This window comes from Pleurodeles waltl, chromosome 3_1 (genome assembly GCF_031143425.1).
Source record: "Pleurodeles waltl isolate 20211129_DDA chromosome 3_1, aPleWal1.hap1.20221129, whole genome shotgun sequence".
NCBI lineage: Eukaryota > Metazoa > Chordata > Amphibia > Caudata > Salamandridae > Pleurodeles > Pleurodeles waltl.
The window spans coordinates 6,919,809-6,937,479 of NC_090440.1; the positions used below are offsets into that span (position 1 = coordinate 6,919,809).

A 17,671-nucleotide genomic window follows, 5' to 3' on the forward strand; every position below is an offset into this window, starting at 1 on the left:
CTACCCTGAACCCTAGAAAATTAGATTCCTGCAACTACAAGAAGAAGGACTGCCTAGCTGAAAAACCCCTGCAGAGGAAGACCAGAAGACGACAACTGCCTTGGCTCCAGAAACTCACCGGCCTGTCTCCTGCCTTCCAAAGATCCTGCTCCAGCGACGCCTTCCAAAGGGACCAGCGACCTCGACATCCTCTGAGGACTGCCCCTACTTCGAAAAGACAAGAAACTCCCGAGGACAGCGGACCTGCTCCAAGAAAAGCTGCAACTTTGTTTCCAGCAGCTTTAAAGAACCCTGCAAGCTCCCCGCAAGAAGCGTGAGACTTGCAACACTGCACCCGGCGACCCCGACTCGGCTGGTGGCGATCCAACACCTCAGGAGGGACCCCAGGACTACTCTAAGACTGTGAGTACAAAAACCTGTCCCCCCTGAGCCCCCACAGCGCCGCCTGCAGAGGGAATCCCGAGGCTTCCCCTGACCGCGACTCTTTGAATCCTAAGTCCCGACACCTGGGAGAGACCCTGCACCCGCAGCCCCCAGGACCTGAAGGACCGGACTTTCACTGGAGGAGTGACCCCCAGGAGTCCCTCTCCCTTGACCAAGTGGAGGTTTCCCCGAGGAACCCCCCCCTTGCCTGCCTGCAGCGCTGAAGAGATCCCTAGATCTCCCATTGACTTCCATTACAAACCCGACGCTTGTTTCTACACTGCACCCGGCCGCCCCCGCGCTGCTGAGGGTGAAATTTCTGTGTGGGCTTGTGTCCCCCCCGGTGCCCTACAAAACCCCCCTGGTCTGCCCTTCGAAGACGCGGGTACTTACCTGCAAGCAGACCGGAACCGGGGCACCCCCTTCTCTCCATTCTAGCCTATGCGTTTTGGGCACCACTTTGAACTCTGCACCTGACCGGCCCTGAGCTGCTGGTGTCGTGACTTTGGGGTTGCTCTGAACCCCCAACGGTGGGCTACCTTGGACCAAGAACTAAGCCCTGTAAGTGTCTTACTTACCTGGTTAACCTAACAAATACTTACCTCCCCTAGGAACTGTGAAAATTGCACTAAGTGTCCACTTTTAAAACAGCTATTTGTGAATAACTTGAAAAGTATACATGCAATTTTGATGATTTGAAGTTCCTAAAGTACTTACCTGCAATACCTTTCGAATGAGATATTACATGTGAAATTTGAACCTGTGGTTCTTAAAATAAACTAAGAAAAGATATTTTTCTATACAAAAACCTATTGGCTGGATTTGTCTCTGAGTGTGTGTACCTCATTTATTGTCTATGTGTATGTACAACAAATGCTTAACACTACTCCTTGGATAAGCCTACTGCTCGACCACACTACCACAAAATAGAGCATTAGTATTATCTATTTTTACCACTATTTTACCTCTAAGGGGAACCCTTGGACTCTGTGCATGCTATTCCTTACTTTGAAATAGCACATACAGAGCCAACTTCCTACATTGGTGGATCAGCGGTGGGGTACAAGACTTTGCATTTGCTGGACTACTCAGCCAATACCTGATCACACGACAAATTCCAAAATTGTCATTAGAAATTCATTTTTGCAATTTGAAATTTTTCAAAATTCTTAAAAGTCCTGCTAGGGCCTTGTGTGTTAAGTCCCTGTTTAGCATTGTCTTTTAGAGTTTAAAAGTTTGTTAAAAGTTTGAAATTAGATTCTAGAAACAGTTTTAGATTCTTTAAAAAGTATTCCAACTCTTAGCAGAATAATGTCTGATACAGAGATGCAGGTGGTGGAACTCGACACCACACCTTACCTCCATCTTAAGATGAGGGAGCTAAGGTCTCTCTGTAATATCAAAAAAATAACCATTGGCTCCAGACCTACCAAAATTCAGCTCCAGGAGCTGTTGGCAGAGTTTGAAAAAGCCAACCCCTCTGATGATGACCTCACAGAGGAAGAAATTAGTGACTTGGAGGCCAATGTCCCTCCTCCAGTCCTAAATAGGGAGAACAGGACCCCTCAAGTCCTGTCTCCAACTGTGTTAGTCAGAAATAGTGAGTCCCTCACAGGAGGGTCCCACATTTCTGAAATCACTGAGGATGCTCTCAGTGAAGATGACCTCCTGTTAGCCAGGATGGCCAAAAGATTGGCTTTAGAGAGACAGCTCCTAGCCATAGAAAGGGAAAGACAAGAGATGGGCCTAGGACCCATCAATGGTGGCAGCAATATAAATAGGGTCAGAGATTCTCCTGACATGTTAAAAATCCCCAAAGGGATTGTGACAAAATATGAAGATGGTGATGACATCACCAAATGGTTCACAGCTTTTGAGAGGGCTTGTGTAACCAGAAAAGTGAACAGATCTCACTGGGGTGCTCTCCTTTGGGAAATGTTCACTGGAAAGTGTAGGGATAGACTCCTCACACTCTCTGGAAAAGATGCAGAATCTTATGACCTCATGAAGGGTACCCTGATTGAGGGCTTTGGATTCTCCACTGAGGAGTACAGGATTAGGTTCAGGGGGGCTCAAAAATCCTCGAGCCAGACCTGGGTTGACTTTGTTGACTACTCAGTGAAAACACTAGATGGTTGGATTCAAGGCAGTGGTGTAAGTAATTATGATGGGCTGTACAATTTATTTGTGAAAGAACACCTATTGAGTAATTGTTTCAATGATAAACTGCATCAGCATCTGGTAGACCTAGGACCAATTTCTCCCCAAGAATTGGGAAAGAAGGCGGACCATTGGGTCAAGACAAGGGTGTCCAAGACTTCAACAGGGGGTGACCAAAAGAAAGGGGTCACAAAGACTCCCCAGGGGAAGGGTGATGAGACAACCAAAACTAAAAATAGTAAAGCGTCTTCTACAGGCCCCCAAAAACCTGCACAGGAGGGTGGGCCCAGAGCCTCTTCACAAAACAATGGGTACAAGGGTAAAAACTTTGATCCCAAAAAGGCCTGGTGTCATAGCTGTAAACAGCATGGACACCAAACTGGAGACAAGGCCTGTCCCAAGAAAGGTTCCACTCCAAACTCCCATCCAGGTAACACTGGTATGGCTAGTCTCCAAGTGGGATCAACAGTGTGCCCAGAGCAAATCAGGGTCCACACTGAAGCTACTCTAGTTTCTGAGGGTGGGGTGGATTTAGCCACACTAGCTGTCTGGCTGCCTAACATGCAAAAATACAGACAGCAACTCTTAATTAATGGGACTAGAATAGAGGGCCTGAGGGATACAGGTGCCAGTGTCACCATGGTGACAGAGAAACTGGTTTCCCCTGGCCAATACCTGACTGGAAAAACTTACACAGTCACCAACGCTGACAATCAGAGAAAAGTACATCCCATGGCAATGGTTACTTTAGAATGGGGAGGGGTCAATGGCCTGAAACAGGTGGTGGTCTCCTCAAATATCCCAGTGGACTGTCTGCTTGGAAATGACCTGGAGTCCTCAGCATGGGCTGAGGTAGAACTAAAAACCCATGCAGCAATGCTGGGTATCCCTGAACTGGTGTGTGTGAAAACAAGAGCACAATGCAAGGCACAGGGTGAAAAAGTAGAGCTGGAGTCTGGAAAAATGGCCCAGCCTACCAAGAGAACAGGAAAGTCAGTTGGGAAACCAACTGCAACACAGCAAAAGAAAGGGAACCTCTCTTCTCAGGAAGAAGTTCTGCCCTCTGAGGGAACTGAGCCTTTGGAGCTTGAACCTTATCAGGTTGAGCTCTTAGGCCCAGGGGGACCCTCAAGGGAGGAGCTGTGTAAGGGACAAGAAACCTGTCCCTCTCTTGAAGGCCTTAGGCAGCAAGCTGCTGAAGAGTCCAAAGGCAAGAAAAATGGAACACATAGGGTCTATTGGGAAGATGGACTCCTGTACACTGAGGCCAGAGACCCCAAACCTGGTGCCACTAGGAGAGTGGTAGTGCCTCAGCTGTTCAGGAAGTTCATCCTAACATTGGCCCATGACATTCCCCTTGCTGGACATTTGGGACAAACCAAGACGTGGGAGAGGTTAGTCAACCACTTCTACTGGCCCAATATGTCCAACATGGTTAAGGAGTTTTGCCTCTCCTGCCCCACCTGTCAAGCCAGTGGTAAGACAGGTGGACATCCAAAGGCCCCCCTCATTCCACTTCCAGTGGTGGGGGTTCCCTTTGAAAGAGTGGGTGTGGACATAGTTGGTCCACTAGAACCTCCCACAGCCTCAGGAAATATGTATATCCTGGTAGTAGTGGATCATGCTACCAGGTATCCTGAAGCTATTCCCCTTAGGTCGACTACTGCCCCTGCAGTAGCCAAGGCCCTCATTGGTATCTTTACCAGAGTGGGTTTCCCTAAGGAGGTGGTGTCTGACAGAGGTACCAACTTCATGTCAGCATACCTAAAGCACATGTGGAATGAGTGTGGAGTGACTTATAAATTCACTACACCATACCATCCACAAACTAATGGCTTGGTTGAGAGATTCAACAAGACATTAAAAGGCATGATCATGGGGCTCCCAGAAAAGCTCAAAAGGAGATGGGATGTCCTCTTGCCATGTCTGCTTTTCGCTTACAGAGAGGTGCCACAGAAGGGAGTAGGATTCTCACCCTTTGAACTTCTGTTTGGTCATCCTGTAAGGGGACCACTTGCCCTTGTTAAAGAAGGCTGGGAGAGACCTCTCCATGAGCCTAAACAGGACATAGTGGACTATGTACTTGGCCTTCGCTCTAGAATGGCAGAGTACATGGAAAAGGCAACCAAAAACCTTGAGGCCAGCCAACAGCTCCAGAAGTTTTGGTATGACCAAAAGGCTGCACTGGTTGAGTTCCAACCAGGGCAGAAAGTCTGGGTTCTGGAGCCTGTGGCTCCCAGGGCACTCCAGGACAAATGGAGTGGCCCTTACCCAGTGCTAGAAAGGAAGAGTCAGGTCACCTACCTGGTGGACCTGGGCACAAGCAGGAGCCCCAAGAGGGTGATCCATGTGAACCGCCTTAAGCTCTTCCACGACAGGGCTGATGTGAATCTGTTAATGGTAACCGATGAGGATCAGGAGGCAGAGAGTGAACCTCTCCCTGATCTTCTGTCATCAGACCCAAAAGATGGCACAGTAGATGGAGTGATCTACTCAGACACCCTCTCTGGCCAACAGCAAGCTGATTGTAGGAGAGTCCTACAACAGTTTCCTGAACTCTTCTCCTTAACCCCTGGTCAGACACACCTGTGTACCCATGATGTGGACACAGGAGACAGCATGCCTGTCAAAAACAAAATCTTTAGACAGTCTGACCATGTTAAGGAAAGCATCAAGGTGGAAGTCCACAAGATGCTGGAATTGGGAGTTATTGAGCGCTCTGACAGCCCCTGGGCTAGCCCAGTGGTCTTAGTCCCCAAACCTCACACCAAAGATGGAAAGAAAGAGATGAGGTTTTGTGTGGACTACAGAGGGCTCAACTCTGTCACCAAGACAGATGCCCATCCAATTCCAAGAGCTGATGAGCTCATTGATAAATTAGGTGCTGCCAAATTCCTAAGTACCTTTGACTTGACAGCAGGGTACTGGCAAATAAAAATGGCACCTGGAGCAAAAGAAAAGACAGCATTCTCCACACCTGATGGGCATTATCAGTTTACTGTTATGCCCTTTGGTTTAAAGAATGCCCCTGCCACCTTCCAAAGGTTGGTGAATCAAGTCCTTGCTGGCTTGGAGTCCTTTAGCACAGCTTATCTTGATGATATTGCTGTCTTCAGCTCCACCTGGCAGGATCACCTGGTCCACCTGAAGAAGGTTTTGAAGGCTCTGCAATCTGCAGGCCTCTCTATCAAGGCATCCAAATGCCAGATAGGGCAGGGAACTGTGGTTTACTTGGGACACCTTGTAGGTGGAGGCCAAGTTCAGCCACTCCAACCCAAGATCCAGACTATTCTGGACTGGGTAGCTCCAAAAACCCAGACTCAAGTCAGGGCATTCCTTGGCTTGACTGGGTACTACAGGAGGTTTGTGAAGGGATATGGATCCATTGTGACAGCCCTCACTGAACTCACCTCCAAGAAAATGCCCAAGAAAGTGAACTGGACTGTGGAATGCCAACAGGCCTTTGACACCCTGAAACAAGCAATGTGCTCAGCACCAGTTCTAAAAGCTCCAGATTATTCTAAGCAGTTCATTGTGCAGACTGATGCCTCTGAACATGGGATAGGGGCAGTTTTGTCCCAAACAAATGATGATGGCCTTGACCAGCCTGTTGCTTTCATTAGCAGGAGGTTACTCCCCAGGGAGCAGCATTGGAGTGCCATTGAGAGGGAGGCCTTTGCTGTGGTTTGGTCCCTGAAGAAGCTGAGACCATACCTCTTTGGGACTCACTTCCTAGTTCAAACTGACCACAGACCTCTCAAATGGCTGATGCAAATGAAAGGTGAAAATCCTAAACTGTTGAGGTGGTCCATCTCCCTACAGGGAATGGACTTTATAGTGGAACACAGACCTGGGACTGCCCATGCCAATGCAGATGGCCTTTCCAGGTTCTTCCACTTAGAAAATGAAGACTCTCTTGGGAAAGGTTAGTCTCATCCTCTTTCGTTTGGGGGGGGGTTGTGTAAGGAAATGCCTCCTTGGCATGGTTGCCCCCTGACTTTTTGCCTTTGCTGATGCTATGTTTACAATTGAAAGTGTGCTGAGGCCTGCTAACCAGGCCCCAGCACCAGTGTTCTTTCCCTAACCTGTACTTTTGTATCCACAATTGGCAGACCCTGGCATCCAGATAAGTCCCTTGTAACTGGTACTTCTAGTACCAAGGGCCCTGATGCCAAGGAAGGTCTCTAAGGGCTGCAGCATGTTTTATGCCACCCTGGAGACCTCTCACTCAGCACAGACACACTGCTTGTCAGCTTGTGTGTGCTAGTGAGGACAAAACGAGTAAGTCGACATGGCACTCCCCTCAGGGTGCCATGCCAGCCTCTCACTGCCTATGCAGTATAGGTAAGACACCCCTCTAGCAGGCCTTACAGCCCTAAGGCAGGGTGCACTATACCATAGGTGAGGGTACCAGTGCATGAGCATGGTACCCCTACAGTGTCTAAACAAAACCTTAGACATTGTAAGTGCAGGGTAGCCATAAGAGTATATGGTCTGGGAGTTTGTCAAACACGAACTCCACAGCCCCATAATGGCTACACTGAAAACTGGGAAGTTTGGTATCAAACTTCTCAGCACAATAAATGCACACTGATGCCAGTGTACATTTTATTGTAAAATACACCACAGAGGGCACCTTAGAGGTGCCCCCTGAAACGTAACCGACTGTCTGTGTAGGCTGACTAGTTCCAGCAGCCTGCCACACCAGAGACATGTTGCTGGCCCCATGGGGAGAGTGCCTTTGTCACTCTGAGGCCAGTAACAAAGCCTGCACTGGGTGGAGATGCTAACACCTCCCCCAGGCAGGAGCTGTGACACCTGGCGGTGAGCCTCAAAGGCTCACCCCTTTGTCACAGCCCAGCAGGGCACTCCAGCTTAGTGGAGTTGCCCGCCCCCTCCGGCCACGGCCCCCACTTTTGGCGGCAAGGCTGGAGGGAACAAAGAAAGCAACAAGGAGGAGTCACTGGCCAGTCAGGACAGCCCCTAAGGTGTCCTGAGCTGAAGTGACTCTAACTTTTAGAAATCCTCCATCTTGCAGATGGAGGATTCCCCCAATAGGGTTAGGATTGTGACCCCCTCCCCTTGGGAGGAGGCACAAAGAGGGTGTACCCACCCTCAGGGCTAGTAGCCATTGGCTACTAACCCCCCAGACCTAAACACGCCCTTAAATTTAGTATTTAAGGGCTACCCTGAACCCTAGAAAATTAGATTCCTGCAACTACAAGAAGGACTGCCTAGCTGAAAAACCCCTGCAGAGGAAGACCAGAAGACGACAACTGCCTTGGCTCCAGAAACTCACCGGCCTGTCTCCTGCCTTCCAAAGATCCTGCTCCAGCGACGCCTTCCAAAGGGACCAGCGACCTCGACATCCTCTGAGGACTGCCCCTACTTCGAAAAGACAAGAAACTCCAGAGGACAGCGGACCTGCTCCAAGAAAAGCTGCAACTTTGTTTCCAGCAGCTTTAAAGAACCCTGCAAGCTCCCCGCAAGAAGCGTGAGACTTGCAACACTGCACCCGGCGACCCCGACTCGGCTGGTGGCGATCCAACACCTCAGGAGGGACCCCAGGACTACTCTAAGACTGTGAGTACAAAAACCTGTCCCCCCTGAGCCCCCACAGCGCCGCCTGCAGAGGGAATCCCGAGGCTTCCCCTGACCGCGACTCTTTGAATCCTAAGTCCCGACACCTGGGAGAGACCCTGCACCCGCAGCCCCCAGGACCTGAAGGACCGGACTTTCACTGGAGGAGTGACCCCCAGGAGTCCCTCTCCCTTGACCAAGTGGAGGTTTCCCCGAGGAACCCCCCCCTTGCCTGCCTGCAGCGCTGAAGAGATCCCTAGATCTCCCATTGACTTCCATTACAAACCCAACGCTTGTTTCTACACTGCACCCGGCCGCCCCCGCGCTGCTGAGGGTGAAATTTCTGTGTGGGCTTGTGTCCCCCCCGGTGCCCTACAAAACCCCCCTGGTCTGCCCTCCGAAGACGCGGGTACTTACCTGCAAGCAGACCGGAACCGGGGCACCCCCTTCTCTCCATTCTAGCCTATGCGTTTTGGGCACCACTTTGAACTCTGCACCTGACCGGCCCTGAGCTGCTGGTGTGGTGACTTTGGGGTTGCTCTGAACCCCCAACGGTGGGCTACCTTGGACCAAGAACTAAGCCCTGTAAGTGTCTTACTTACCTGGTTAACCTAACAAATACTTACCTCCCCTAGGAACTGTGAAAATTGCACTAAGTGTCCACTTTTAAAACAGCTATTTGTGAATAACTTGAAAAGTATACATGCAATTTTGATGATTTGAAGTTCCTAAAGTACTTACCTGCAATACCTTTCGAATGAGATATTACATGTGAAATTTGAACCTGTGGTTCTTAAAATAAACTAAGAAAAGATATTTTTCTATACAAAAACCTATTGGCTGGATTTGTCTCTGAGTGTGTGTACCTCATTTATTGTCTATGTGTATGTACAACAAATGCTTAACACTACTCCTTGGATAAGCCTACTGCTCGACCACACTACCACAAAATAGAGCATTAGTATTATCTATTTTTACCACTATTTTACCTCTAAGGGGAACCCTTGGACTCTGTGCATGCTATTCCTTACTTTGAAATAGCACATACAGAGCCAACTTCCTACATGAGGGAACTGCAAAGTAATATGGGAGGGCGTACAGGTACTGAGGAGCATGCACTTTGTAACCATAGTGCGGAACTAAGTCAGTTTTAAATCTGACTATATTCAAGCAGAACAATGTTTAGTCGACGGGGAGGTGGTGGGAGACTATCATCCCTTCTATCTCTGTTCCAGAAAGAATAATAGAACAGTCTCAGTCTCTTCACCATAGTCAGGAGTCCTTCTGTAATCCATATCTTCAGTCAAAGGGTTGGTGGGACTAGTTTACGGACATATTCACAAGCGATGATCATGCTTCAGGGCATCTGACCGATCTAGCTTGAGAAGAATTTATTGTAGAGAAAGACTTCCAGGTGTTATTTAAAGGCCAAGGTCACATCATTGCATCTTTCTAATGACTGCTTCAAGGTCTGTTTTATTTTTTTCCTTGAGGCTAGGATTTCAAGTAGTTGGGAGTGAGTACTCCGAAGTTGCTGAGCTTGGGGTACATGGATCCCACTTAAGTGAGCATCCAACTTAGGAGGGCAAAATAGAATAGAAGTGATGCAATCAGACCAGTCAGCCCTGTAGTCGGGTGAGGAGCAGCGTGCAGTGAGGCTTTCCTCGGGGCTAGGAGAGGCGTGGTAATCACAGCTCGGCATCTGCAGTTTACGAGGTCCAGTCTGGATAGTAGCAACTGCTCTAAGGTCTTGTTGCAAGCATATCAACTTTATCTTTTTGTTTGTTCATGGTTGAAACCAGCCATAAACTTGCTATACAGATAAGCGACCGCACCAAGAGATCAAATGGTTCATGACATTAGTGAGAACATGTAGCTGCACCAAGGTCTGAGCGATCATAGTCTTGAACTTTGAACATAAACCGTAAAACGTGATATTGTTGATTAGCGAAACATCGTTCTGGCAACCCCTGAATGTCCGCAAGAGAACAGTCCGTTTACTCTCCCGAGGTCACCTAATAGCAACTGTATTCATACTCCTCGCAGGAATTTAGCTCTCACACAGTGACTCCTACCCACAAACCAAGATGTAAATTGAGTGTGGTCTCGCTCCTCAGTCCGCCCTGTCTCTTGGCTCTTGTGATTGCTGAGATTGTAGCATCTCTCTGAAGTATTGGACCCTATGCACAGAGTGTGGTCTCGCTCCTCAGTCTGTTCTGCCCCTTGGCTCTTGTGATTGTAGCATCTCTCCGAAGTATCGGACCCTACACACCGAGTGTGGTCTCGCTCCTCAGTCTGTTCTGTCCCTTGGCTCTTGTGATTGTAGCATCTCTCCGAAGTATCGGACCCTACACACTGAGTGTGGTCTCGCTCCTCAGTCCGCCCTGTCTCTTGGCTCTTGTGATTGTAGCACCTCTCTGAAGTATTGGACCCTATACACTAGGAGTGTGGCTCTTCTGTATTTCTTTGGGAACTCCAGAGAGATAGGTTATGGTTGTGGGAATGCTCCGCTGTAAGTTTATGGCACAAAGATAAGGTACTGTTGGCTTTACAGTAGTGTAATCTGAGGAAAGTGTACATTTTATGTGTAGGAGGCTGGCCTGGTGTGTGGTGGACGCCTATGGTGTTAAACCTTATACTGGATCCAGGCACTCCTTATTAGTTAGTGTAACAGTGTCCAGATAGCCAGGGCTCTCTAGTGGTAACTGTGGTGAGCAGCCAAGACTTATCCAGGAGGAGTGTGAAGCACTTCCAATACAGCAGTAGTCACACAGTAACTTATCACACATGAAAGGAACCACTGTGTTTCAAAAATAAAGAAACTTTATTACAGGGACACCAAACTAGATTACTATAGGCAAACCCCCTTCTGGGGGTAAGCACACACACAATATACACAGGTAAGTACTGGGAAATAGCATAAAATAGCGAGGGCCCTGTAAGGGGGCCAAACCATATACTAAAAAAGTGGAATGCAAGAGTGGGTCCGCCACCAGAGGATACGGAGGACTTAGCAGAGGGCTGGGAGAGTGTGGAACCCCAAGAGGTAAGTATCTAGAAGACCCCCAACGACCAGGAGAGCAGAGGTAAATGATCTTGTCGACCCATAGGCTAACTTGGGTACTTGGAATGGGAACAATGCAAGACCAGGACCAGGCCGGTGGAAAGCAATGGTGGAGTCCGGATGAAATGGATCTGTAAAAGAAGGGGACAGAGTCCAGTGCATGCAGGAGTGTCCAGGCGGGGCAGGAGGCAAAGCCCACCCTTCAGTGGGTGAAGATCCAGGACGATGGTGATGAGTGAAGACCAGCTGCGGAGTCCGGGAGCTGCAGGGGAGTCCCTGAAGTTGCCTAGGGGCTGTTCCTCGGTGATTGCCGGATTGCAGACTGGTTAGAAGGACCACCAACAAGCAAATGCAAGTTGGAGCTGAAAAAGATTTGCAGGGCTGAAGAGGAGCAGCAAGGTCCTGGGGACTCGACCTTTGGAGAGGAGTCTGGGCTGATCCTAGGAAGACAGGAGAGCCAGCAGAAGCAGTTGAGCCCCCACAAGCAACCCACTGGCATTAGGCACAGTAAGTCGCAGTAAGGCCCAGGCAGCACACCTGAAGAATAGTCTTGCGTTGCCAAAGCAGCAGAGAGGAGACTGTCCTTGCAGAGGTAGAGTAGTAGGGGCAGGGGCTACTTGGAGCCTGACGAGCCCTCGGAGCAGAAGTCAACCAGACTTAGTTGCTGCAACAGTCGCAGTGCACAGGGATTCTGTCCTGGAGGAAGAGGCAAGGGCTCACCGTTGACCAAGTTGGATGGAAGATAAATGGGATCCAGGGGACCGACCCCTCAAACACTGCTGTTGGAGAATCTTCGCAGATCTCAGCAGCCGTATGTCATTGCTTTAGGTGCCTGCAGATGCAGGGCAGTGACTCATTCACTCCAAGGGCGATTCCTTCTTGCTTCTTTGGTGCAGCTGAAGTCTTGCTGACCCCCAGAGGATGCACGGCCATGGAAATGTTGCAAAGTGCTGATAGGAAAGGCGGAAACAATGCTGCAAGGCAAAGTCATCTGGGTGTTGCAGTCTTGGACGGTTCTTGTGGAGTCCGGCTGCAGTTCCGGTAGCCAGGAGCAGAAGAGGAGTCTGGGTGGAGCATTGCACGCTGAATCTGGGGACCCACCTGCTAAAAGGTCCCTAAATAGCCCCAAAAAGGGGCCTGGTCACTTTGATAGGTGTCCCCCCCCTATCAGAGGAGGTCACTGGCGTCATATGCCTACCCTGAGAACTCAGATGCTCCCAAGGGCCTCTGCCCATCTTGGTTTCAAGATGGCAGAATCAAGTGGCCGCCTGGAGGAGCTCTGAGGGTGGTGATAGACAGGGAAGTGGTCACTCTCCTTTCCTTTGTGCAGTTTCATGCCTGAGCTAGGATCGGGGATCCCTGGACTGGTGCAAATTGGATTATGCAAGGAGGGCACCAGATGTGTTCTTCAAAACAAGCCCGTGGCATGGTGCGACTCCCACTCCCCAGCCTTGTAACATCTATTTCCACTGGAGAGGAGGTTGCACCCTCTCCCACAGGCAATCCTTTGTTCTGCCTCCCCTGCTTGAGCTGGTCAAGCAGCAGAAGGGCAGAAACCTGTCTGAGGGGCTGCAGCAGTGTGGGCTGTTCGCAGACCCTGGAAGACTGGTAGGAGCAATACTGGGGGTTCTCTAAGGAGGCCCCAGAGTGTATGGACTCATGCCACCAATACTGGCATCAGTATTGGTGTGTGATTCCGACATGTTTGATACCAAACATGCCTAGGTTTGGAGTTACCATTATGTAGCTGGACCACAGGAACAGTATGACCTGTGGCCAGTACATAGCTAAAATGGCTTCCCTGCACTTATGAAGTCCAGGGAATTGGAACTGGAGTTTGTAGGTCTTGCAGGGGTGCCCACACACAGGGACCTGCTCCCTGCCCTTAGGGCTGGAAGGGCCTACCATAGGGGGTGACTTACAGTGACCTGGTGTAGTGACCAGCAGTGAAAGGCTGCAAATGGTAGGCAGACGCAGTTTGTATGGGCCCCCATGGGTGGCATAATACATGCTGCAGCCCATGGGAGACCCCTGGTGTACCAATGCACTGGGTACCTACGTATCCTATACTAGGGACTTACAGGGGTACACCAGTATGCCAATTGTGGGGGCTAAATGATACCAAGACAATTAAATATGGAGGAGAGAGCACGTGTGGTAAGGAAAAATCACTCACGGTGTAGCATTTCTGGGTACAAAAGGACTGGCGAGGTTAGCGATACAATTGTATACTGGTGTTGCACACTGGAAACTGAAGGTTACAAGCGGTAACCACACATGAGTGATGGAAACACTTCATGTACCCATTGTTTGCCTATCTCCTCCCAAATCTTTATTTGATCCAAACACTACCTGGATGAAGAGACACTTTGACCTTTGCTGAAAAAAACACTAGGAGTTGCCTTTGCTTCCCTTAGTCTTGTAAGACAGTCTGCTGTACGGTGCATGTCCCGCAACTCAGTTTTTATCTTCTAGTACTGCCTCTGAGCTGAGAGTTTCTGCTGCAGCAGGGAAGGTTTGGCGCGTAAGCTTAAGATCTAAATATAGTTTTTAGAAACTCTGTGGCAAATGCAGCGAAACTGAAAAGCACAATCTGGATCGTGCGAGGAAAGATGTGGTCTCCTGTCCTGTGAAGGTTCTTGGGAAGCGCTTTCTTGCACTGGTTGTCTCTATTCTTTACCAAAGTCCCAATTACGCTTTCTTTATTTGGTCCTGAATGAGTCTCCAGATGCTTGGTCTGAAAGCTGGAAGAGAAAGTAATTCTTCATAGATGTGGGGCCGCTCCATTTGCACTTGAAATTTCTGTAGTAACTTTAGGACTCTTAACAAACTGATTTCTGTTTGTATACAATATTTTGAATAACTACAAATGCTGATATTGGATTATATCCAGTCTGCTGTGTTTTAAAAAAAAAAAAAAAAAAAACTCTCTAAAGCAAATTTATTTGGTGGGAGTGACTGGGTCTGTAGAGTTGTAAGGAGACTGTGATTTGTCTCTTGGGGGGAAGAGGGCTTTGGGATTTGTCTGTCAAAGGGACTTTGACGGGCTGGATTTTGGGAATTGGGTGCTTGAGTTTGTTTTGTCACAGAAGGGTGCTTGGGTAGTGTAGGTCATCATTAGGGAAGGGTTTTGTGTGTCATGGTATTGCACTTGGGTTTTTGTCGTTCCAGGAATGGCACTTCAGTTTTCAGTGAAGGGAAGGGGTCTTGTGTTTGTGTCCTCATTAAAGGTACTTTCATTTGTTAAAACCACAGGGCTGGATGTCTGCACTTGTGGGGGAAGCCTTATGTTTGCATAGATGGTGGTATGAAGTAGAGTTTAGCTTGCTGGTGGCAGAGGAGGAGTTAAAACTAGTTTCCTTGGACTACAGTGTAGTGTTTGATGGGTCTTAGTAAGGAGAGGGTTTTGGAGTCATCTGCCCTTCGAGTGGGTTGTGTTAAAGCTGGTCACAGAGGGTGGCTTGGTTTGCTTACGCAACAGAACTTGGGTTTACTCTTGGTGGCTGGCAGGGGATATTATTATTTGTTGTGGTTGAAAAGTGAGTTTGATCTGTACTTTTGATGCGCAGTTGGGCAGACAATTAAGGGAAGTTTTAGCTTTGAACCCCTGAAGGGAGAAGGCATCGTATTTAGTCTCTGCCTGTGGGAGGTGAGCTCAATTGTGGACTTTGAACAAGAATAGTTTTGTCTACACCTCACTCAGATCTTGTGTTTGTTTTGTTTGTTTCGTTTTTTTATTAACAATTCACCTCTCCTTTGCCTGTTTAAAGGGTGTGAATAAGGATTCCTACTTGATCCTGGAGACGCTCCCCACAGAGTATGATTCCCGTGTGAAGGCCATGGAAGTAGACGAGCGGCCTACTGAGCAGTACAGTGACATTGGTGGATTGGACAAACAGATCCAGGAGGTGAGTGGCAGTGAGGGCGACGGGAGTTTAAAGCATCTGTCTGAAGCTTGTATCTTTCCTGTTGTTGAGTGATAGCAAAGATCAGCCCAGATTTATGATCAGACCATGTCATCATTGTGTTGGGCCTGTTTTATACCACTTCAGAAGCTGTTAATCTGTGTATAAATCTTCAGTGTGCCCTTAATTTTCAAGTCCAGGTTTTAAGATGTTTGTTCCTAACTCTTTGAGCCTTCCAGTGTAAATTTAATGTTGTGTGACTTGAAACACCCAGCATTCTTCAAAGAAAAGGCCGATCAGTGGTAGGGCTGCTGCTACCGTCATTTCCCATGATCAGAAAGATGATCGTAACTCGCTGTGATTGTACTTATTTCACTGATTTTGAGGTGTTTAAAATGTCCTTTTTTGACAGTTGGTCGAGCAGTAGGCTTATCAGAGGGTAGTGTTAAGCATTTGTTGTATACACACAGGCAATAAATGAGAAACACACACTCAGACTTAACTCCAGGCCAATAGTTTTTATATAGAAAAATGTTCTTTATTTTTAGAACCACAAGTTCAAGATTTGAAGTAAATACATAAAATGCTAGGTACTCCACACAGGTAAGTTAGGAACTTTGAATTAGGGCAATAACACATACAGTTTTTGTTAAAATGGCAATAAGCTATTTTAAAAGTGGACACAGTGCAAAAATCAACAGTTCCTGGGGGAGGTAAGTAATGGTTAGTTTGTCAGGTAAGTAAAACACTTACAAGTCTCAGTTCCTGGGCATGGGCAGCCCACCGTTAGGGGTTCAAGGCAACCTCAAAGTTACCACACCAGCAGCTCAGGGCCGGTCAGGTGCAGAGGTCAGAGGTGCCCAAAACACATAGGCGCCTATGAAGAACGGGTGCTCGTCTTCGGAGGGCAGACCAGGGGGGTTTTGTAGAGCACTGGGTGGGGGGCACACAAGTAGGCACACAAAACGCACCCTCAGGGGCAGCTGGCTTCAGTGTTCAAACAGGCGTCAGGTTTTGTATTGGATTCAATGGAGGGACTCGAGGGTCACTCTAGCGGTGCAGGCAGGGCACAGGGGGGGCTTTTCGGGCCAGCCACCAACTGGGCCAGGCAGAGGGTCGCCTGGGGGTCACTCCTGCACTGAGGTTCGGTTCCTTCTGGTCCTGGGGGCTGCGGGTGCAGTGCTTGGGCCAGGCGTCGGGTTCCTTGTTACAGCCAGTCACGGTCCGGGGGAGCCTCTGGATTCTCTCTGCATGCGTCGCTGTGGTGATCCAGGGGGGGTCGTCTCGGGCTACTCACGAGGTCGCAGTCGCCTGGGAGTCCTCCCTGTGGTGTTGGTTCTCTGGAGCTTGAGCTAGGGGCGTCGGGTGCAAAGGGTGAAGTCTCTCGCTTCCGGAGGGAAGAGTGAAGTATTTAGAAGTTGCAATAAAATTGCAAAATTGTTGCTTGTTGTTGAGCAGAGCCGCTGCTCACAGGAGTTTCTTGGTCCTTAGGTTCAGGGCAGTCCACTGAGGCTTCAGAGGTCGCTGGTCCCTGTTGGATGCGTCGCTGTTGCAGTTTTTTGAGTCAGGAGACAGGCCGGTAGGGCTGGGGCCAAAGCAGTTGTCTCCGTCGTCTCTGAAGGGCTTTCATGTCAGCAGTCGTCCTTGTTTCAGGTTGCAGGAATGTGATTTCCTGGGTTCTGGGGTGCCCCTAAATACTAGATTTAGAGGTGTTTAGGTCTGGGAGGGCAGTAGCCAATGGCTACTGTCCCGGAGGATGGCTACACCCTCTTTGTGCCTCCTCCCTGAGGGGAGGGGGGGGCACATCCCTAATTCTGTTGGGGGAATCCTCCAAAACCAAGATGGAGGATTTCAACAGGCAGGGTTCACCTCAGCTCACGGCACCTTAGGTGCTGTCCTGACATTGTGGGTGACGACTCCTTGTTTTTCCCATTATCTCCTCTGGACTTGCTGCCAAAAGTGGGGGCTGTGTCCAGAGGGGCTGGCATCTCCACTAGCTGGGATGCCCTGGGGTGCTGTAACAAAGGGGGTGAGCCTTTGAGGCTCACCACCAGGTGTTACAGTTCCTGCAGGGGGAGGTGAGAAGCACCTCCACCCAGTGCATGCTTTGTTTCTGTCCTCAGAGCACAAAGGCTCTCACCCCAGGGGGCAGAAACTTGTCTCAGTGGCAGCCTGGCACTGACCAGTCAGTCCTGCCCTGAAGGATTGGGTAAATTACCGGGGGCATCTTCTAAGATGCCCTCTGTGCATTTTGTAATAAATCCAACACTCGCATCAGTGTGGGTTTATTATTCTGAGAAGTTTGATACCAAACTTCCCAGTATTCAGTGTAGCCATTATGGGACTCTGGAGTTTGTTTTTGACAAACTCCCAGACCATATACTTAATATGGCCACACTGTACTTACAATGTCTAAGAATGGACTTAGACACTGTAGGGGCATATTGCTCATGCAGCTATTCCCTCACCTGGGGTATAGTGCATCCTGCCTTAGGGCTGTAAGGCCTGCTGGAGGGGTCGCTTACCTATGCCACAGGCA

General features: G+C 49.1%; 1 protein-coding gene across 1 annotated transcript in view; it reads left to right on the top strand.

Moving 5' to 3' along the window:
* Positions 1 to 17,671, top strand: part of PSMC3 (proteasome 26S subunit, ATPase 3) — a 64,440-nt gene that overhangs the window by 15,080 nt on the left and 31,689 nt on the right. The window contains exon 6 of the mRNA XM_069221623.1: positions 14,998 to 15,135. Within this exon, the coding sequence (XP_069077724.1) occupies positions 14,998 to 15,135 (138 nt within the window). The remainder of the gene's footprint in view (positions 1 to 14,997; positions 15,136 to 17,671) is intronic.